This window comes from Glycine soja, chromosome 20 (genome assembly GCF_004193775.1).
Source record: "Glycine soja cultivar W05 chromosome 20, ASM419377v2, whole genome shotgun sequence".
NCBI lineage: Eukaryota > Viridiplantae > Streptophyta > Magnoliopsida > Fabales > Fabaceae > Glycine > Glycine soja.
The window spans coordinates 41,258,587-41,281,897 of NC_041021.1; the positions used below are offsets into that span (position 1 = coordinate 41,258,587).

The window sequence follows — 23,311 nt, forward strand, 5'->3', positions numbered from 1 at the left end:
TCACTTTGAGGGAAGAGGTCTGGATTGGGGGCGAAGGCCAAAACTGCACACTGCATTCTTTATTTTTTTAGTAGCAAAATAATACTAGTAAACATTTTTTTAAGGAAAATAATCATACTTGAATATTTTGTTTTAAAAAGAAAATTGAAATTATCTCTATAATGAAAAATATTTAAAATTTCAAATATTTATCTAAAATAATAAGGAAAAATATTATTACCTTTCCGGTTAAGCCTATAAAAGAACAATAAAATATTTTATAAAAGAATAAGAAAATAAACAAATAACATTCAAGTATCATTATATTCATAACTAAGTCTCCTATATAAAAATGAATTACCTAATATTAAAAACTACTTATTACAAAAGTCTATTTAAAACACGCCTACGTACGTCTACATATATATATATATGAGTAACATTTCCTAATACACTCGACACACACTTGGTTATTGGGCCACGCCACACACTTTTAAAATCCTTTAATTGGCAACCGTTTCTCCTTATTTCTCTCTATATTCTGATTTTTTAATTTAATTAAACATTTTATATTATTTATGAATCAATAACTGAAACCCAGACAAGAACTATTGCTAGGGGTTTTCTCTCTCACGTCGTCGGAAACATACCTCAACAACAACAACAATCGCCGGAGGCTCATTTCTCACGTCATCGGAAACCCATGAAAGTAACGCCCTCCTCATCACGTCGTTGAAGGCTCTGCCTCGAGAACGGGCAATGCCCACACCAAACATCATTGTTCACCGACATTCCTCATCAACATCGACGCATATCCCCTCAACACCATCCACCTCGATTGTTGCTAAGATTTTTGTTTAATTGTTTGAATTGATTATTGGTTTCAAATTGATCCCGCGAAATTGTAGAGCATCTCGTTTGGGTTTGGAATTTTTGTTACAGACCAAGGATTATTTTTTTCATGGTTGGCTTAATGCTAAGAGTGCTTGCAAATTGGATTACAAATTCTTTAAGTATTATTATGGTATTGTTGGTTGCTTTCGTGTTTGGGTTAATGAACAAGGTGTTCGCAAATTGGTTATTTTAAGCGTACACAGTGATTGATTTTAGATGGATGGCAACAAGGAGAGTGAAGAGTGGGAACAAAGGAGACATAACAATGGAGTTGTAAAAGAGAAGTCGCAAATCGTAACATAGGGGTCGTAATGGAGAGATTTTGCACTCTGATGGTTGAAATTCAATAATAATAATAATTTGAATTAAATAAAAAAGAGAGAGAGAGAGAAAACAGGGAGAACCGGTTAACAGGTAGGTAGGGGATTTTATAAAGTGGGTGACTTGTCCTAGTAGTTGAGTGTGCACACACACAGATTACATTCAATTCAAACATAAAAAATCTCTCTTAAACACATATCTCTGATTATGAAGTTATCATGCTGCCCACCCATTGCTCTTATTTTCAATCATGGTTAGCTTTTCATTCTTCGCTCTAATTGTTAGAAATTCAAAAGATTCTATGTTATGGTGTCTCCAAACAAGAGTATTGAAGTGTCACAACAATACAACCTTGTCGTCGCACAACCTGTCCTCAATGTCGTTGGTCGTCTTATTGGAACTGTGTTTAAATTGTATTATGCTGATGGCTAAATGATTTTAAAAATAATTTTCAATTTAGTTGTAATGTTTTTTTATTAATATTTTTATTAATTTATTGATTTTACACTTAATAAACTAGATGTAGATCATCGAACCACTTACATATAGTTATTCTAATTTTGCTGTTCATAATAGGCATACTCAATTTAAGTAGGATTTTTTTTAAGAATATTTTATTTTTGATCTCTATAATAAAAAATGTAAGCAACAAGTGCAAATACGAATATATAAATATTCAATAGATACAAAAATAGGTTAAATTTGCTAACCATATGAGATTGAATATAAGCTGTTTTTTCAAACACAAATATAAAAATGAGTATTGTAGTACCATATTCAAACCTTGTTCATTTTCAACCCTATTCACATTTCTGAATTTAAAAAAAAAATCAACTTTAAAATAGATGCACAACTTATCAATCAGTGCCGACAAATCCATGACAACGTAACGATAACATGTTGACTTTTTGGGTGCACTTATACTGTTCCACGACACCCACACATTCAGATTTTATTAGAAAATTTTGTTGTTAAAAGTATAAATAAATTATTATTTTTTAATTAAATTAGAAGGAAATATAACTTAATTAACTAAGATTAAAGGATGAACATATTAATACTTAATTATTTTAAATTTATAAAAAAAATTATTTATTTTAAACAACGAGCTCATCTCAATAATGTTTTTTTCTCATAACGCAGTATAATCATATATTTGTTTTTCATATGTACTTCAAAAAAGGAAAGGGAACAAGTGTCATCATGTACTGAATTATGCACATGTAGTACAAACAAATACTTACTCTAAAATAATATTATTAATTATTTAAATTTCATTGAGTTTTATGATGATAGTTTTAATATATATATATATATATATATATATATATATATATACATTTATTTATTAAAATTTATTATTTTTTTCCAAATTATTTCAATACTTTTTCGACCAAACATATACTTAAACTTATGGTTTATTTAGTTATTTATAAAATTAATATGATAACTACCTTCAAAAGGTAGCTCAAGTGACAATAAGTTGAAAAGCTTCCACTATGTTTGGTATTCTGAATAAGTATTGATTTTTGTTATGCAAACATTAAGTTTGTAAAAAAGATTTTTTTTTAATTATCTCAAAAAAGAATGAAAGGGTTTTTTTTTAAAAAAAATGACGCTTAATCTTATGTAAAAAAAAATGTCAATAAATACAACAAAGTAATATTTATCTCGAATTATTTTAAGTTTCTCTTAAGAAAAAGATAAACAGAATTTTAAAGAATAAAACTTGTACAAACATAAATTTTCAAATGAAGATAGCTTAAAAAGGAATTTTCAAAACAAAAGTATGACGTTTATCTCTTCTTTCTATGCTAACTAATACGTTAAAAAAACTTAAAGTCTTTTGAAGTTTAAGAATTATAAAAATATAAATAAACTTTAATTTAAAGGTTAAAATTCATATTATTGTTACTTTAACTTAATAACTTTCAAGTTAGAAAATAAAGTCAAATACTAATATAAGAACAGAAGAAAAATACAAGGATTATTTTTAACATGAACCCCACGCCCACTATAAGCCTCTTTTTCAAGTTTTAATGCATGCAAAATTTGCAGGCCTAAAGTGATTTTGAGCCTTGACGAACCAAGCATAACATATTAGAAATGTAAAAACAGGACCACAAATGTCAAATTCAGGAAAATGGCGTAACATAAACCAAACGTATTTCGCCAGAGAATCCAATGAACTCCCATTTATTGAACATACAGCACCCTTCTATTTTTACTGCACGTGGATACTCTGTAGCTGCACTGCCATTACAATAAAAACATTCACCAACAGATTTACGTCTAATGATTATAAAAGCTGGAAATATAAAACAAATATTTTTTTTATAGCTGGTGATAAAAGATTGATTTGTCTGCTGGAGTAGGACAACTTCAAAGGGACTTGTTCTCCCATGTTAAATTAGTAACTTATGTAATATTTTTTAGGTAACCATAGGGTAAAAAAATAATAATGAGTTGTTTTCACTTCTTTCATTCTTTCTAAATCATCCAACCAACCTTATATCTCCAACTTATTTATGTTTTATTATAATATAAAATGTTTTTTTATAAATAATTTGTGGTGTCTATTTAGAATACTTCTTCGGAGTTATTGGATTGAAGAAAGAATCAGTTGAATTGTTTAAAATAATAAATATAATGTGATGAGAAAATGTAAAAAAATTATAAATAATGAAATTATGTATAACAAATAGTCTGTGAAAACAATATATTTTACGGATTATTCATTCCAGAATTATGTATGCATAACTCATGTAATTCTGGAATGACAATCCAAAAGTACTCAGTTTTTTTTTTATTTTAAATTTTCCAATCTGAAATTATAGCCAAACCCGTGGAAAAAAAAACATTGAACTTACTTCTTGGATGCAGAGCGGCAAATGGGGAGCCACGGAGGGCAACTATGGTGTTGGAGGCTTTCAAACAGAGGAAAATGGAGCAATTGTGGTGGTAGTTTCAGACAGAGATACCATGGAGGGCAGTCCCCATTTATTTGAAAACAAGGAGGTGCAGGTAGCAAAAAATGAGCTGGATGAAGCAATTACCAAGGAAAAGTTTAAGATTTGTACCACAAATGAATGGACCGGCTTCGGCCTAGTTTTAGAAGGATAAATTTGCTCATGATCCATATTATTTCGTAAAAGATTTACGGATTAAGCTGATCCATATAATTTACGAATCACCCTCACACACACTCATCATAAATACAAAAAAAATGTAGAAGCAATTTTTGTATTTTAATAAAATGCTGGATGCACTAACAATAATGGTAGGTGCACTTAACAACACCCTAAATAAATGTTACCGGACTTTCGAAAATATTTTACTCGACTAAAAGACGAATGTTTTTTAGAGAAACTAAAGTATGATTTTTATTTAAGTCAACTCAAATATGAATGTTAAAATAAATACTCCCAGATTTTTAAAAAGCAATCTTTTTTCCTGAAAAAATTAAAACATACTTAAAATTTTATTTTGTAACAAACAAATTGAAATGTGTAAAAAAAATCAAATTAAAATAGGTAAAATATGTTTTTCTTCTCTCTAAAATTTAATTTAGTTACTTTAATTAGTAGTGTTAACATATTTTTTTCGTTGTTTAAATTAGAAATCCATCACTTTTGCTCCTCGAAGTTCTTTAAAAACTAAAAATGAATTTTTGAAATTTTGCCATAACTAAAAACATATATTTTAACCGTTGAAATATGTAACATGATTCATGAGTCATTCAAATATCGCGCATTTTCATTCTAAAATTTATAATTTCATGATTTCATTATTGGCATTATATGAATGTTTATATATATATATGTATATATATATATGACATATTGAAAATTTATACTATAAAAAATAAACACTTTTTATTGGGAATAAGAATAATTTAATTTGAAATCAAAACTTATAAGTTTTTCTATCTTATATAATAAAATACACTTTAATAGAAAAATCATGTGCATTTTTACATAAATAATACTATCATCGAAAGACATAAGCAAATTATTTTAACAATAAATTAAAGTATATAAATTCATATTTCTTTTCTATTTTTTGTTAGCAAAAATTATTGTTTGCTTTCTATATTTTTAAATAATACGAAATAGAGTTCTATAAATTCATAATAATAATTGCCTAATATATTTTAAAATGCTAAACTTTTCCATCCAATTGCAACATAACAGCAATTACTGATTATACATTTACCAATTACCACCGTCACTCTAGCAGGCACACACCACAGCATCATAAAACTGTAAATAACTTGAACAAAAGCATTACACTTTTTTAGGGGTGTATTCAATTAGAATTTTTTAAAAAAATTATAATTTTTTTTAATATTCAATCAACACTTTTAAATGATAAAAATAAGTTTTGTATTATTCAATCAAAATTATTAAGGTTTTTTAAATAATACAATAAATTTTATTAGTATTCAATTAAAAATTCTGCGGCTTATAAAAAGTCTCATCTAAATTCTTGAGATTTTTCAGATTCTTTTTTATTATTTTTACCCGTTTCTTCCTCTTTTTCTTTCTGCCTCTTTTTCCTTGCCAGTATCTCTCAAATTATGCTCTTAGGGTTTAGTAGAACAAACCAATTCAATTGTTTTAGGTCCGATTGTGGGTTCATTATTTTTTTGTTAGATAAATAGTTCTGATTAGACTATTTTAAATTGTTCTTTGTTTGAAAATTGTTCCAAAATTGAATTCTCCCACACTGCAGAATTTGGCTAAGAAAACTATAGTTGCAGCAAATGACATTGTATGTAAGGTGTGTGGTTTGGAAGTTGAAGATTGTTTTTGGATGTGGCATAGCAAAATTAGTTTGGAATTGAGTTTTTAGATGGTAGAATTTGAGTATAGCAATGCACAACATGTAAAAGCACATTTTATACAATTTGCAGATATGATGGAGGGTGGATGATTTACTTTTCTCTATTTAAAACTTATCATTTATTTGTTAAAATTTGAATGTTTTTAAAAAATTTATAAAACACTTTAAAATCTTTTAAATCTGTAAAATCTTTTCAAATCTGATAAATTTATTAAAAATTCAAAATATAAAATATTACAAATTCATAAAATCTTTCCAAATCTTATAAATTTATTAAAATTTCAATCTATAGAAATTTTACAAATCCATAAAATCCTTTTAAATGTTATAAATTCATTAAAAAATCAAACTATAAAATTCTAATTAGAAAAATATTTTTTAAAAAAATCTTAAAAATTATTACATTCCTATAAAATCTTTTAAAATTCATAAAATTTTTTATGTCAAAATAATCTTTTAAAATTCTAATAAATACACTCCTTTATATATATATATGGCCAATAATACACGTCATTCAAGAGATTTTCTATCTTTGACCCTTAATTACATAGTTGAGATCATTTTTACATTTTTTGACTTTAGCAACAACCCAAAAATGACCCGTCCCGTGAGAACCAGATTAAGTGAATTTTAAAAAATAGCTAAACAATTTTGGGACAAAATTAAAAAATAAAAGTGTATAAAAAAGATAAATAGTCAATTTTTCCTCTCAAAAGTATCACGCAATAATAAATTAGTTATTAAAAAGGATGAAAAATATAAATTTAGTCATTAAATATAAAAAAGTGTGATAAACCAATTGTGTCATTAAATATACAAAATTATTTTATTATTAAATTATAATATTTAAAAACTAATTTAACAATAAATTTATTTTTTGAGAATCAATTTAATATTAAATTATAAAATTAAAAAACTAAATTGTCATCAATATTAGGATGATTAATTTGCGATATTTTTACATATTAATTTATCAATACTCATTACTTTTCAGGAACTAATCTAGCTACTTGAAAAAGAAAAAAAAAAAAAAAAGTATGTGTGGAGCTAGGCATCCTAAATAATTGTCTGGTTGACATATTGAGATTAATTCTTAGTGATGCGTTGGTGAGAAAGCATTGTTTGAGTCAAAGAGAAAGAGTCAGTCCCAGAAATGCTGTCTATCTACTCCAACCAACCCAACCAAAACAACAAGGCTAAATTTTGTTTCCCGCGTTATTATTATTATTCATTACCCATTCCAAGGAACCATATGATATTCTTTTCTTCTCCATCACCGTTTTCATTTCTTCCCTACCACTCCAACTCCAAGACCCTTTCAACTTTAACTAACTTATTCATTGTCTTCCTTCCAAGTTCCGACCACTTCCACCATGTCCCTCTCCTTCTTCCTCCTCCTCCTCTTCTTCCCTTTCTCTCTCTCCCAAACACCCCCCAGAGGCTTACTCATCAACTGCGGGGCCCACTCCGCTGCCCAATTCGATAACCGCACGTGGCTCCCCGACTCGGGCTTCATCTCTTCGGGCTCCCCCAAAACCGTCACCACCCCTGTTCTTTTCCCAACTCTGCACACCCTCCGCTCCTTCCCTCGCCAGGTCAAGAAGCACTGCTACAATATTCCCGTGTACCGCGGCGCAAAGTACCTCGTTCGGACCACCTACTTTTACGCCGGAGTCAACGGCGCTGACCACCCCTCGCCGCCGGTCTTCGACCAGATCCTCGACGGGACCCTCTGGAGCGTCGTCAACACCACCCGGGATTACTCCGATGGAAACTCTTCTTTCTACGAAGGGCTTTTCTTGGCTCAGGGCAAGATCATGAGCTTGTGCATCGGTTCCAATACTTACACCGATTCTGATCCCTTTATTTCTGCTCTGGAGTTCTTGATTCTCGAGGGTTCTCTTTACAACACCTCGGATTTCACTAAATATGGACTTGCCTTGGTTGCACGACACAGTTTTGGATACTCCGGACCACCCATTCGGTTAGTCCCAGATTAATAATATTTTTGTCCTTTTCATTGCCCTCCCCCACTCTTGTGTTCAAACTTAATGCCTGCCTCACAGTTCTCTTTACAACACCACGGATTTCACTAAATATGTCCTTTTCATTGATTCTCGAGGGTTCTTGATACTACTCCAGATTAAACTTCATGCCTGCCTTTTTGTTCATTTGGTGTGTTTTTTTTAATGTAGTCAATGTGAAGTTTTTTTCTTTCCTTTCTCCTTGGTGAGAAAGTAAAACAACCTTTAAGAGAGAGAGAGAGAGAGAGTTGTGAATGAGAGCATGTTATAGTTACAACTTACAATTATAAGGTAGTTGAAGAAGCTTATGGATTAAATTCAGAACAGAAATTAGTGGTTTATTATAATGTCGTCCAATTACAAATCATATGTATATATTACTTTTTAAAAATCAAATTAAAGATGATTTTTGGTTCATGTTATAAAATTTTTTACCTTTACACTGAACATGATAATTAAGAGAAGTTATATGGTAACTTGATAAATCTAGGAGTTTTTGGTATAGTTAGTTTTTGGATCAACAGTTACATGAGTTCTTATTTATTGAAGTCATGTCATTTGTTTTGTCAGACTTCATTAAACGAGAACTCCTGCAACTTTTCGTCCAAAAACTAATTATACCAAAATCCCTAAATTTATCAGGTTATCATAGCAATTAGCAACTCTCTTAAATTAAACTCTTCTCATGTATAAGTTATCACGAATGATGTATTGGATTTTCCGAGTTTGCTTTTTACTATGAAATCATTTCCTTATTATTCTTTTTTGTTGTTTCCCTCGTCTCAAATGTTGAATATGTGATGCTTTTTGCTTTTGGGTCAGGTATCCTGATGATCTGTTTGACCGTGTCTGGGAGCCTTTTGGGCAGAGTAATTCTACCCAAGCAAGCACTGATAATGTTTCTGTTTCTGGTTTTTGGAATCTTCCACCTGCAAAAATATTTGAGACACGTATAGGATCTGATCAATTGGAAACCTTGCAACTGAGATGGCCCACAGCATCACTTCCTAGTTCAAATTCCAAATACTACTACATCGCTCTATACTTCGCTGATGACACTGCTGGATCAAGAATTTTTAACATAAGTGTGAATGGTATAACTTATTACCATAATTTGAATGTGATCCCATCAGGTGTTGTTGTATTTGCCAGCCAGTGGCCTCTTTCTGGTCCTACAACAATAACTTTGACCCCTGCTGCTAGTTCTTCCTTGGGCCCCTTAATCAATGCTGGTGAAGTTTTTGATGTGCTGCCACTTGGAGGAAGAACTTTAACTCGAGATGGTATAGCTTTTGATTTCGTGTTTCTTTGCTTAACTTTTGGTCATCATTCCTAAAATAATCTTCAAGGCCAAGACATTATTTATAGCAAACAAGAAAATATTCCTCGAGTGCCAATGCTGCCTGACTATATATCCTAAGATCTTTTATGCCACTAATAACATTGCAAAGTTTAAATTGGCCTTGTATGAGTAATGGCCACATATTAAAATACAGTTGATTAAAGGTCTGGAGCAAGAGGATTTTTGTGTGCATTTTTTTTTGGGAGGGGGGGGGGGGGAGTGTGAAAGTTTTTGAAGAGATAAGTTAAAGAATGATATAGTTACGGCATTTTTGAAGGGTGAAGAGAATAAGTGAAGATAAGCATTGCTATAGGGTTATATATTGTCATGTTTGCGCTAGCAAGTGAGAAGATTCTGTAATTGGACAAATTTGTAGTGAGAAGTGCAAGGAAAGCCATTACTACTCAGCAATAACTACAATATTTTGACCCAAGTTCTGTTTTCCTTCTCACATATCAAAGAGAAATTCTCAAAAAAAAATTCTCGGGGTGGGGGTTGAGGGTAGCGTGGCCATTGACAGCCCCAAAAAACAATAGGACCTGCTCCTGATTATTTTATTTTAAATCCCAACATGTTCCATCATAGTTATAGTGCGCTTGTACATTAACTGTGGACATGCAAGGTTTTTAAAAGGAGAACTTTTTTTGACAGTTATTGCTTTGGAAAAGGTAAAACAGAGCCTCCGAAATCCTCCACTTGATTGGAATGGTGATCCTTGTATGCCTCGGCAGTACTCATGGACTGGCATCTCATGTTCTGAAGGACCACGTATCCGTGTAGTGACTTTGTAAGATCGATCAGTCTTGAGTTGTTATAGCACATGTTCTTCTGTCCTTTCAGTCCTATTGTGCTGTGTGAATGAATTGCTTATGATTTCCTGTTGTGTTCAGAAACTTGACAAGTATGGATCTTTCTGGATCTTTATCACCTTTTGTTGCCAATATGACAGCTCTGACTAACATGTAAGTTCTTAAGTTTTACATATATTCATGAAATTTAGTATTTCAAAATTTTCTGATCAGTAAATCATCGCCTTTCTTGCAGCTGGCTTGGGAATAACAGTTTATCAGGGCAGATTCCTGACCTCAGTTCACTAAAGATTTTAGAGACATTGTAAGTTTTTATTTTGTGTTTGTGTTTTTTTAAGTCCTGATATGATGGTTTATCTTCTGGCATATGGTTCATCACATCACTGGCTGTAGCTAGTCTATCTTTTTCATTCAGTGGAAACAAAAATTATTTTGCAAAAGTTCTTTTTATCCTAAAGCAACTCATGTAGTCGTGTTCTATAGCAATTGCACCATCCAAATGTTAGAAATATAAGAAAACTTCAATGTATTCATGGAGCTCAGTATTTGCATATTGCTATTGTGTTTTTAGGCACTTGGAAGACAATCAATTCAGTGGAGAGATTCCCTCATCCTTAGGGGACATCAGCAGCTTGCAAGAAGTGTAAGTTGTACCCTATTCTAGATACACTGTAGGTTACAAGCAAATTGCTTTTCCTTTGCTATTTCAATGTATGAAATTTTTTCCTCTGAGCCTCCTCCTTTTATCCCAAGTACTTTCTGATAGTTTTCAATTATGTCTAGAAAATTAAGTCAGTCTAGACAACTATTATGATGATTAATTCATTATGAGGTTAGTTAAATGAGTAATCTCTACTTACTATTGTGTAATGCTTGGTTAGATTAGGGAGCATCAGAACAGACATCTGTTGATAACTAAATGAGTTTTGGCTTAGTTTTCTGAGGAAACTTGGTGGATTAGAACAGACATTTGTTGATTAATAAGTATTCTGAGGATTCAGAGATACACATATAATTCACTCTTAAGGAAGATCTGCAAGTTGTTTCATGTTACCTGATGATTGACCCCTATTTGTTGCAGGTTTTTACAAAATAACAATTTGACTGGTCAAATTCCAGCAAATCTCATTGGAAAACCAGGACTAGATATCAGGTAAGTAAACACCTATCTATTCATATTGCCCCCGTCAATTACAGTGTTTGCTTTACTAACTTGTGCATATCAACAGAACTTCTGGAAATAATTTCTTATCTCCTCCAGCATCTTGAGGGATTTGTTTAGTGGCCCTCCATAGTAAAGATGAAGACTGTCCTTTTTTCAAGAAATTTTAATTCTTTTTGCGCCTAAATGATTCTGATTCTCTGGGGGAAGTTCTTCATTGTCAACTCGTCAACTGAAGATCAAGCTTCATTTCAGCCTTATCTTGCTGGAGGACATACGGATTTCTTGTTTTGACTTGGAGTGTACTTTCAGATTGATTTGACAATTTTCATGCTCGATTCTCATCAGTTCCTTGAAAATTGGAATGTTATTTGAAATTGTATTGTACATATCCTTGTATAGGCATTATTTATTATTTTATTGAAAATTTTGCTTTGTTTCTTTTCGTTTTTTTTTGTAACTTGTTTTGTTTGTTTTCATGTACTTCTGCAATTTGTTTGTACCATGTTCTGATTTTACCAACTGTAATCATACTTCTAACTTGTTTCTTTAGTGTAATCACTGCATCTTGTAGTTTTACCAACTGTTCGTGCCTACTACGTCCATTTTTTAATTTCTTTTACTTTTGTGGGTATGAGCATAATTTGTGGTATGGCGTGTTTACTCGAGCATACGAAAAATAAAAGATTGTACTTGAGATTGGTGCGGAAAAAAAAGTTAAGAAAAGGTTTGTTTCCCCTTGCATGATAACGAGGGAAGAATCACTTTAAACTTACTTTCACATCATGAGAAGTGAAATAACTTTTGTTGATTTGCCAATTATCTTTTGTTTCAACCTTTTTCCTTTATGCAACCAAGCAACCCTAGCAAATGTGAAAACCGATATTCACTTCTTTTGGGGGCGTTTTTAGCCAATATTGCAAAGAATAAATGTTTATTTTTATATAACTAAGATTCATGATAAATAATTCTTTAATGTATAAATTATATTACAATTAAAATTTATAATATATATAATAATTTAAATTCTGATATAAGAATATTTTTAATTATTGACCAATAAAAAAATTATTAAAATTTAAAATTTAAAATTTAACTTAGGAATAGGGATAAAAGAAGGGAGATCATAAAGATAAAATGAGGATAATTTTGATATGGTCGAAAACAATATTTTTGGATAGTTGTGAAGGTAGTACCTAAAATTAATTTCAAGTTGAAATATCTTTATTTTAAGTAATTTTTGTATTAGATAAAAAAATTATAATAACTTTTACTATTAACTTTTTTTTAAAACAAAAAAACATCTAAACATAAATCATTTTATTTTAAAATTAATTTTAATAAATAAATTTCATTTAAAATCAATTATACAAAATCAAATTCATTCCAGAATCAATTTTACAACCACTTATGAAAACACATACACACATATTAAATTCAATCTAAACTGGTTGAATATCCAACATGTATGTAGATATCAGATTTGAATCCCAAAATTAGATAATGAAATCGTAACCAATATCTACACACACATCACATGCTCAAACATCTAACCCTTTGCGCCAAGCCTGTTCCAATTTAGTGTTCATACTTCTTAATTAGCCATTACCTTCTTTTTTCAATCTTTTCATTTCGTTCTAGTATTGATTATTTATTGAACTCCGTTCAATCCCACTACCCGTGAATCCACTAGTTCCTACTAGTCAGAAGATCAATGCAAAGAATTTCTGCCACTTTTCAGTCTAGGAATTCAAATATTGCTCGATATACCGTGAAATTTTTTACAAGCCGTTATGCATACACTGAAATTGCTCTCCCTAGCTAGCTATTTTTAAAAGTATTATTACCACTGACACTCAATAATAATTGAGTCCGTTGATCAGATGTATGCGGCTGACAGGTGCCCATGTGGGACTCGCACGTTGAGGAACTCACTCAGCATCTGACTATCTGGGACATTGCTCCTTAATCAATCAAACTACCCATACAAGCAAAAAACTAACTACTACTATTACTCACCTCTACCAAGGGAAAAATGCACAATGACATAATCCAATGATTATACAAGTCAGAATTTACATTGTAATTTCTCAGATCCACCCAAATTAAACATCTAATCTAGCATTGCAACATAATTTGTTGGAACAAATATTAAGAAATAAGCAAAATAAAAAACAAACTTAATTATTTCAAACGATCAAAGTACTCTAAATATAAATAAACATAAGCGTGGCAATGATATCTTGCAAGTTGAATTTAATTTTTTACCTCTCTAATTTTCCTTTCTTGAGTGGGAAAAGAGGAGGCAAGGCACTGCTTTTGACCTGTGTGCAAATTGGCACGTTAATCATTGGTCTAATTCTAATAGTAGCTGACCTTGCTCTCTCCAACCCTTTCTTTACCCTCTTCACATGCTGCTCTTTGTTACTACTCCTTGACCCTTCTTTCCCTTCTTTGGCAGCCACATCACCAAGTGAGCTTGCAGAAGAGGAAGAAGATGAGGAAGAAGAAGAGGGTGACAAAGAAGAAGCACGTTGCTTCTTCAACCTCAACAACTCTTTCCATAGAACAGTGCACTTTGGTGGCCTTGGAGATGGGTCATCATCCACAAACCAATTTACTCTACTATTACTATTACTATCCTCTTTGTTATTGTTGCTCACCACTACTACTTCCTCTTCTAACTCCTCTTCCTCTCCCTCTTTGGTTTTGAGGTTGATCTTGCTGAGCTTCTCTAGATGCTGCATCTGCCAAAAGGGTAGGAGCTTCCCTTCAAAGAAAAGCTCGTCAGCAGTTAACACTGTGTTGTTGCTGCTCGTGTTGTTTGAAAGGAACTCAAACTCAGCAGCATTCCTTGCTCTCTCACGTTCCTTCTCTTGATCTCTCTCATACTCAGCATTTGGACTGATGGAGATGAAGTTGTTCTCATCTAAGAACTCTGCTGAGAAAGATATTCTAGGACTTGAAGGTGGGTCGCTAGATCTGAGGTTGCCCTCAATAGGTTCAAGGGAAACCATTTTTTTTTGGGGTACGGAGAAATGAGAAAATGAGAGTGTGTGTGCTTAGGCTCTACTCTAGCATATCATGAGAATTGAGATTTTTAAAGGGGGGAGAGAGTGCTTTAATGTTGCATTGAAATGTTTAATCTCTCTTTTCTTTTAACTGTCAGGACGGTGAGATTATAATAATCAAATGGTCTGGTAAACCCGAAACAAGTGATTTAAGGTTCTGTTTAGAATATAGGGACAGCACATGGACGCCGTGGGAAGTAAAAGACAAAAGCTTTTTCATTAGCAATTCTTTGCATGCAAGTCTCAACCCCCGTGTCTGCATGCTTTAATAATATTCTAGTATTGAATACTAGCTACTATGTGAGTATAATTTTTTTCAAATTTATGGAGGGTGTTATGTTACCAAGTGTCATAATTTGGGTGTGAAGTTACTACTAGTGCTGTGGTCTTTATCTGCTGCCTAAATTATTTACGACTTGCACACTCCTAAATAGATTTGGTATGGTCAATGTCACTTGAAAGTTCAAATAGATCAAGCAAGAAGATATTGGTGGGGTTACAACTGAAATCTGAATTTCAAATGTTTGAAATATCAAAAGAAATTAGTTTGGTTGAAAAGATATTACTACTACAAACCTTGGATTCCCTTAAGGCCTTAACAGCTAAAAAAATGTTCAAATTAAAATTCAAAATTTATCTAAAGATTGGAGGCTGAAAGAAATATCAATAAAGTCGATTATGAAAAAGTGAATAAGCTCACGAAATAAAATGACAACTCCATGTGATTACATCAATGGTTAACACTTTCAAGATCAAGTGAACGTACGTAGGCATTTTTCTTTTAGATTAACGAGTAATTATATAATGGTCTCTGCTGTACAGAAGAACATACACAAAAAACAAAAGGGATCAAATTATTTTAAGTTATATTAAAGGCTTGACAAATAATTAAGCTTAAGGATCCTCATGACATTAAATTAAACTGCTTGGTCAAAGAAAGATAGGATTGTTATTTTGACTCCACCTTCCACCTGCATGCAGGGACTTAACATGGAGGAGTTCCAAGCATGTGGGCACATGAGAGTAGTTTCTAAGCATGTGACAACTGGGGTTAAAGATTGAAGAGATATTAATGAAATGACCAAGTTACCCTCTAATATAAGTTGGTCCCAGCTGGTTCAGGTTGTTATATTTCCTATGTGCAAATGAGTTTATAGTCCTAAGAAAAGGAAATCAAGTTATGTGTATCGTGTTCAGCTCTTGAAAAAGCTTCCGTTAAGATTTGGTCAGGCTCTAATTAATACCTGACAGCTAATAAACATTGCGGTAAATCTTTCAATTATTACACATTGGCTGCTTTTGTTTATAAGTACATTATCCTTGGGCATTTTGTGTGGTCCAGCCGTGGACTATTATTGAACTCGACAATAATGTTAAGTGACAGCAGTGTGAAAAATTACAAAAAAAAAAAAAAAAAAAACTTAAACATGTGATTTGTCATTAATTAAATAGGGCTAATAGTGCATATCTTTACCGAAAGCAGAGGATTCTACCAAGTCCAACAATTAATACTTCACCTTTTCTAACACGTAGACATCCTGAGACTTCACATTTCACCAGTTTGTGCATTGCTTTTTCTCTTGTTCTAACATTTAATGTTCAAAGGATTTTATCTAGTAAAAGTTGAGAATAACATGCTAAGATTTTTAAGCTCCTCGAGTCATTATTATCCTCAACAAACTGAACCACAACTACATGTGCTTTCTAGTTCAAGTTTTCTCCTAGTGCCAGCAAATTCTTTATCTTATTCTACAGTTCTGCAGAAAGACCAAGAAGGGAAGAAAGAGCCTAGGCATCAAGTGTAAAGATCAATGCTTCTGAGCACATTGACCTGTATCATTCAAGTAGGACCCTTAAGAATTGATGCATTGTACTATCCAACTTAGGCCAGTAACAGACAAGAGTAAAGAGTTATGTAACAAGAACTTAGTAATACCTTCCATTCAGCTTAATATGGGATAGTGAGGCATGCGTTGCTTTGAGAGAAAAAGGGGCCACACATTTTGTCTTTTGGGTGTGGAATTAACATGAAGGGGGCTGAAAGTGAAACGAAAACTAGTTGCACCGTGCACGTTTTAAGAGGAAATTGAACAGCTAGAGTTTACAGAAATTGACTAGGAACATAGATACGAAGTGGGTCTAATTCATACAATAATTTCTCCAGAGAGAAGATGCCAATGTGATTGTACTGTTCAAGGAGAAATTAAGGGACCATATAGACCAATAAGGCCATTCTATTAAATTAAAGAGGATTCATGTCAATCACAGCTGTTGTAAATAAAAGAGAAACAAACACAACAATGCTTTGATTTGACTACGACTCAAGTTATTAATTGTGCACATAATAAACTGAGCTGGATGTTGTCAAGGACTGGTATTAGGTGGGTTTAATAATGTACTTTTCCTTAATTAATTAAAAGAGAAATTTTAGCCTTACGTTTTCAGCACAAGCTTTTGTCTTGATTATTGTTATTTCCGTGTTTAATTGATGATTCATTATTAGCTTGTGAACAGTCTACATGACTGTCGTTTTTTTGCCTTTGAGAGAAACAAGTTGAAAATCATTGGTCTGCATTGTTGTCATATATATATATATATATTAAACAAGTGGAACGACGAAAGGAAAAATTGATTTAAAAAACAGTTTAAAAAAATATTGATCCTAAATTGTTAAGTATGATGAAAATATCAAGTTTAAATTATGTCGTTGATCTCTTAAAACATTGCATCTGTTTTCATTCAATCTGTTATTTATTTTTTTGAAAATGATATTTAATCCTCAACCTTTTTCTTAAAAAAAATATCCCGTAGTCTCTGTCTTTTATTTTATTTGTACAGAGAGTCTAAATGAAAAAATCGTAGTATTTAAAAAGAAACAAGTAAAAAAGTCGTGATATTTTTTATTAAAAAAAGCAACAAAACTTAATGTATAAAACTAAAAGAATTTATGAATATTAAATTATATTTTACGAAAATTAGAATATTATACGGAAAATGTCATGATATTTGGAAAAATACATGGTTTAGCCGAAAATAAATAAGATTTGGTCATGATTAGAATCTTTCAAGAAAAAGATGTGGGTTTGGTTTGGCAGGTTCAGCCCAAATGGTTTCTGCAAGTTGACATTGACTGGGTCCGTGTAGGGTAGCAAATAGCAAAAGCATGGAAAACTTGAGTGAGGATTAGGATATGATCCACGCAACCATTAGCATCAAGTTTGACTATGGAGTTTTCAGTTAGGCTTGTTAGGAGTGCGTCAAATTAATAGCATTGTCTGTCTTACGACGTTAGAAATGAAAACCAACAACAAGAGTCCTGCGAAGAAGAAATTATGACGAGTATTGACTCAATCTTTTAGACTTTCAATAAATAAATATTGTGGTTAGTATATATACTCGAATTGAAAAGAAATATTATTATTATTATAAGGATGAAATACATTCATCTATATCACGTGAAAAATGATTAAATTATAGATGTAATGAGGAGAGATGGAGCGATAAAAGTGGATATGTATCACATATATGCGTGTTTTTGAAAATACATTTACTTTTAGTAATATTTTTTTAGAGGTTTTTTGAAATTGTTTATGCTCAATCTCTCCCTCTCTCTCTCTCTCTATATATGCTGCCCATGTTCTCTTTTTCTAATTTTAAAAAATTATTCTCCTATTTTATAAGAGATAAAATATATTATAATTCATGTTAATATAAATTATCATCCTGTGAATTGAATTCATCGATCTAACTATGAATTAAAGCTTATGACCAGTTCAATCAATCCCCTAAAACTTGGTAGTTCAATTGTTGATCTCTAAATCATTGAAGTGACTCTGAAATTGTTATATATTACATTTATTCTTATATAAAAGAAACACACATAATTAATTCAAGACAAAAAATAATTTATTTTAATTAATATAATCAGAGATCTAAATTTTACTCAATAAATATCCATAGATTAATTAATTTAAATGGTTCTTAGATATAATGATATTACTCTATCATAGTCTAATCAATAATATTTTAACTAATTAGTATGAGATACTTGTTAATAGATCAATAAATACATAACTATTTTAAGGAAAAATAAGTGATATCTTTTCTCGTTAATAAACTTCATAATAATTTAGGATTAATTACATGTTTATACTAATAATTAGGAGAAGAAAAAATACTACAATTTGTTGCTTATACAGAGGTAGTATCACATTTGGTTTGGCTTCACTTTTGCCCAAAATTGATTCAAATTTTCCATGTTAAAGGCAAAGTAACAGAGAGTTTTGCTTCTAGTTTTTTATGCTAATATTATGATTTTGGGTTGTTCACCGTGAATTCAAATACCCTAAAAATCAACTTGCCATATATCTTTGTTTTTACTAAGTCTGTGTGGTGATGGAGTTTTGACATATTTAAAACTCTTTATCTTTCCTAAGAACTGTATTAAATATTAAATATATAGCGCTAAAATAAAAGGTGACTTTGGATACTTCATGGCGTGAGAAGTTTGCATTTCCATGTTTAGGTTCTGATCACCCTTCTAGTGGCACATAGTGTTATATAATCAGTTATGAATAAATTAGTTATGTAACAAGTTATATTTAAAATTAATTACACAATCAATTATAAATAAATAAAAATAAGTTATTTAAAATATTTATTTTTATAAAATTAATTATAATTTTATAACTATAATTATTTTTTAAATAAAAATAAATTATTTGAAATAACGAAATCTATTGAAACTAGTTATAGTTATTTTTTAAAACTATTTTTTTTAGTAGTCTTGGATAAGATACCGATTTAAAACTCAACTTTAATCTACAGCTTTTATTCCATCTTTATTGATTTCCACAATGTAAGTATGAAGTTTCATTAGATTAAGTTTGTGTTTTGAAGTTTGCAAACATAAATTTAAATTAAAAGTATGTTATAGACTAAAGTTTGATATAAAAAAAATGAGTTTATTATAACATAATTTATGTTTGGACTTTTTTGTTTAAAAGTATGTTGATAAAAAAAGTTATCCTTCAAAGAAAGAAAATATTTGGACAATACCAATCAAAATACTTCTACTTCATGTTTCTGTTGTAAATATACAAATAAAAAATACTTAAATTTTAAAATAGACTCATAAGTACATGATATCAAAATGTTATCTGCGTAAAAAAAAAAACACATCAAAATGTCATAAAAAATCGATCCAATAATAATAACAATGGTATTAATAATAATAATAATAATTACCATAATAATAAGTAAGGTTACTTCACAAACCAACAGAATACTAGCCACCCATTAACAATTTCAAGTCTCAATTGCTAATGCACAATTCGCAAACCTTAGTCACCTTATGATTCTATAAAATAAAAAAATCTTGTGATAAAGAATACTGACAAAAGATGTAAAATCTAACTGATTTTAGTTAATTGATTTTTTATCGAGTTGTTAATTGTTAGTTTTTTTTTTGTTGGAAAATTTTATTTAATTAGTTATTGTTGTATTTCATTAATTTAGACATTTTTTTAGTAGTTAAGGCCCATTTTGGGTATTTTATATGTTAGATGGGACCAAAAAAAGAACATGAACTGTTAACATATGACACATGAGAAAAGAGTGTTTAGTGTATGATGAGTAGATCTAGGTTGGGTTGAGAATAAATAAAATACAAGCTACTTAAGTGACTTTGAGCTAGGTTAGGTCAGTTTTGTGACCAAATTCATTGCTCAACATGAATTTGAACTTAAGTTAATTAGAGTTTCGTCACTGAGTTATAAACAAGATCAAGTTCTTTAAAAAAAAGTAGGAGTTCGAGGACCCTATTATTAAAGTTCATTGCTCATTTTATAAGAACATTTTTCTCGTTCATTTAAAATGCATGTGATTCATAAAAAATGAAATTAAATGTAAGGTCAATTAATATATTAATAAAAAATTGTAAAGTAATGATGACAAATGCTAAAGACTGTAATTATTTAAACAATATATATACATAAGAATTATCTGCAAGTTTTTTTTTTTCAAGCAATCTGCAGGCTATTAATATCAACACCAAGACTATAAAATTAAACTTACTTCATTTAAACAATTTCTAATTCGAACGGTAAAACTAATTTTTTTTATATAGAAAAGTATACATGTGACATTCTTAAGATCTCTATGTAATAAATTTTTTTGACATAATAATAATAATTATTATTATTATTATTGTAATTTGTTAAATTATAATAATTGAAATTATTATGATTATTGTGATTGATTGTCTGCAATCAACTTTTAAATACTAATTCTTAATTAGCAAAATTTGAACACATTATTCACCCCAATATTTAAGAAACATATCTTTTCTTTTGCGAATTCACTCAAATGGCTCCTGACAAGTTTTCTACTATCACGGTAAAACATCAGAATTCGACTATACTTGTGATAATTTTAAGGATGTGGTGAGTGCTTAATCTTAATGCTAATAAAATACCATTTTATTTGAAATGGTGTTGATGGACACCTAAGTTAAAAATCTTGATATAAATGTAATAATTTTTTATGCAAATTCATTGCCGAATTTATATTTAAGGTAATAATTAAAATTATCGATTTATTCAAGAAATGAGTTATCAATTGATTAAACATTTAATTATTAATTGCAAATTTATTCATGAATATAGCTTGATTAGTGACACACCCAATTAAAAAATATAATTTAATTTGAAATCGAATTAAATGAAATAAAAATTTCAGCACCAAAATTATACAATTTAGACGGAATACAAAATTACATACATTTGAAATCAATTTAAGAATTATATTTCTACATACTGATTAAAAACGTTAGTTTTGTAACAAAAAAACTTTAGCATTATAACCCAATAAGTGTTTTTCATCCTAAAATTTTAGATCCTTATATTATTATGAAAAAAGATAATGAGATGGTGATATTTGTCATAAAAGTGACAGCTAAAATTTTCATTTTTCATTCATCTTAATTTTTACACGTAATGAATTCACATTTAAAGAAAAAAAATGAAAAATCATAGCTAAATTATAAAAAATGAAATTTGACATTATATAATAATATGATATGTTATTTAATCATAATTTCAATTTTTCTTTTTCTCAAAAAACTATTTACCCATGCATTATATGGGTCACTACATTCTAGTTTACTACATGGAAATAGATAATGATATTTTTTCCCTTCTAATTTCAAGAGTAGACAACATCATAGTCTATTTTGTTGTTTTTTCTTTTAATTTTGGAACTCAACAATGACATTATTCTCATGATTGTTATCATTGTCGTTGTCATAAATATTATGTTGAATGGTGATAAACCGAATTAAAGGATGATAATCTCTAAAGGGAATTGTATAAATGCTAATACGATAGAAAAATTAGTTACATGGTTTTAAAACTAGTATTGATGTAGTGAAAAAAAAAAACTAGTATTGATAATTGATCCGGTCATTATCCTGGATTAAAGAATTAACAAGGGGAAGCATGGTTTACTTATTAAAATTCAGAAATCAATACATATTAATTTATAAAATTTTATTATAAAAAAGTATATATAATATATTTATCATCTATATGTAAAGTAATTGACTTTGGTTTATAGGGTGTTTTATTGTCTTTTAAGTCTTCAACTTGATTCTTATCAATGTCAACTTTTACTTTTAATTTTAAATATTGAATTTCCCAACTGCAACTAAAAGTGTATGCGAGTGACTAATATAAAAAATGTAAGTGATAAATTCAACTAAAGTTATCGTGTTCAGACAAAATAATATGAACAATGCAACAACAAGGATTTGAACACTGATTATTAGATATTGTATATAGTAGAGAGTGAGTGACAACGGATAAGGTAAATAAATTAAGACATAAAAATATGATAAAACTAGTTATTGTATCTATTTATTTGGACGACTTAAGAGAGTTTACCAATTCAAATGCATTTTTTATCAACATGGTTGGTTAGATTGATTACTAGTTGGTATCTAATTCAATTAATTAAGATTATGTTCAATAAAATTACCTGAAAGTTTTCATCAATAGTTGAAAGCTGAAAGTTAAAAAATTATTTTATTAAATTAATGTTATGTAAAAGTAGTTGTTGAAATAGCTAAAAAGATAGTTTTAAAAAGAATATATTTCATATAAAGTGTAAATTTCAATTAAAAATACCACTTTCCTTAAATTATTTTTAATTGAAACTTGATATTAAATATAAAAAAATCTTTGGTCTTATTAAATGAATCATATTTTAAAAATATTTTCATTAAATAAGATATAAATAATTAAGATTTATTTATATTTGAGATTAAAAAATATTTTATTATTATTTATATTTGAGACAGAAGAGAATATCTAATATTTATTTGGTTTTAACTTTTCAATATATATTTAAAGAAAGCCAATAATATGATTGTAAATTTTCATAATTATAAAGGGACATTACCTACTTCCATATTTTAAAAATATACCGACAATGTAATTGTAAACTTTTTTAACTTAAAAACAACAACAAAATAATTAATGTTATTGTCTACTTCAAAATTTTAAAAAAATATAGACATTGTCATTATTTATTTCTATATAAAAATGGAAATAAACAATGGGTTTGTTGACTTCCAAGTTTTATAAATAAAAAAAATTAAAAAAGGATAAATTAACTATGACAATGTTGACTTTCTCAAACCTAAAATATTTTTTTTAATAAGTTGACTTTTTGATTGTCAATTATCTTTTGATATTGACATTTCCCTGGTCAATAGCAGTAATTATACTCCATTTATGTAAATTTTCTTTCTAATAAATTGGCATATCTAACTATACTATCTTGATAAAATAAACCTTTCTATTTCA

The 23,311-nt window shown here is 29.7% G+C and overlaps 2 protein-coding genes across 2 annotated transcripts; one reads left to right on the forward strand and one right to left on the reverse strand.

Moving 5' to 3' along the window:
* Nucleotides 1–7,142: 7,142 nt before the first annotated feature.
* On the forward strand, nucleotides 7,143–11,959 carry LOC114401333 (putative leucine-rich repeat receptor-like serine/threonine-protein kinase At2g14440). Its single transcript, XM_028363838.1, has 8 exons — nucleotides 7,143–8,023; nucleotides 8,886–9,346; nucleotides 10,057–10,192; nucleotides 10,296–10,367; nucleotides 10,450–10,518; nucleotides 10,786–10,857; nucleotides 11,296–11,367; nucleotides 11,444–11,959. Exons 1-8 carry the CDS (start codon nucleotides 7,413–7,415, stop codon nucleotides 11,481–11,483), a joined length of 1,533 nt encoding a protein of 510 aa, XP_028219639.1. The 5' UTR covers nucleotides 7,143–7,412; the 3' UTR covers nucleotides 11,484–11,959.
* A 1,151-nt stretch (nucleotides 11,960–13,110) lies between these two features.
* LOC114402345 lies at nucleotides 13,111–14,567 on the reverse strand. Its single transcript, XM_028364872.1, has 2 exons — nucleotides 13,645–14,567; nucleotides 13,111–13,326 (listed from the first exon to the last, which is right to left on the reverse strand). The coding sequence occupies exons 1-2, from the start codon at nucleotides 14,391–14,393 to the stop codon at nucleotides 13,323–13,325; spliced, it is 753 nt and encodes a 250-aa protein (XP_028220673.1). The 5' UTR covers nucleotides 14,394–14,567; the 3' UTR covers nucleotides 13,111–13,322.
* Between the last annotated feature and the right edge of the window lie 8,744 nt (nucleotides 14,568–23,311).

Excerpts from the sequence above, each read along its gene's own strand:
- LOC114401333 (XM_028363838.1), top strand. The coding sequence starts at position 7,413 with ATGTCCCTCTCCTTCTTCCTCCTCCTCCTCTTCTTCCCTTTCTCTCTC. Across the intron at positions 9,347-10,056 it reads AAGAACTTTAACTCGAGATG|TTATTGCTTTGGAAAAGGTA; the intron begins GTATAGCTTTTG and ends TTTTTTTGACAG. Across the intron at positions 10,858-11,295 it reads ATCAGCAGCTTGCAAGAAGT|GTTTTTACAAAATAACAATT; the intron begins GTAAGTTGTACC and ends TATTTGTTGCAG.
- LOC114402345 (XM_028364872.1), bottom strand. The coding sequence starts at position 14,393 with ATGGTTTCCCTTGAACCTATTGAGGGCAACCTCAGATCTAGCGACCCA.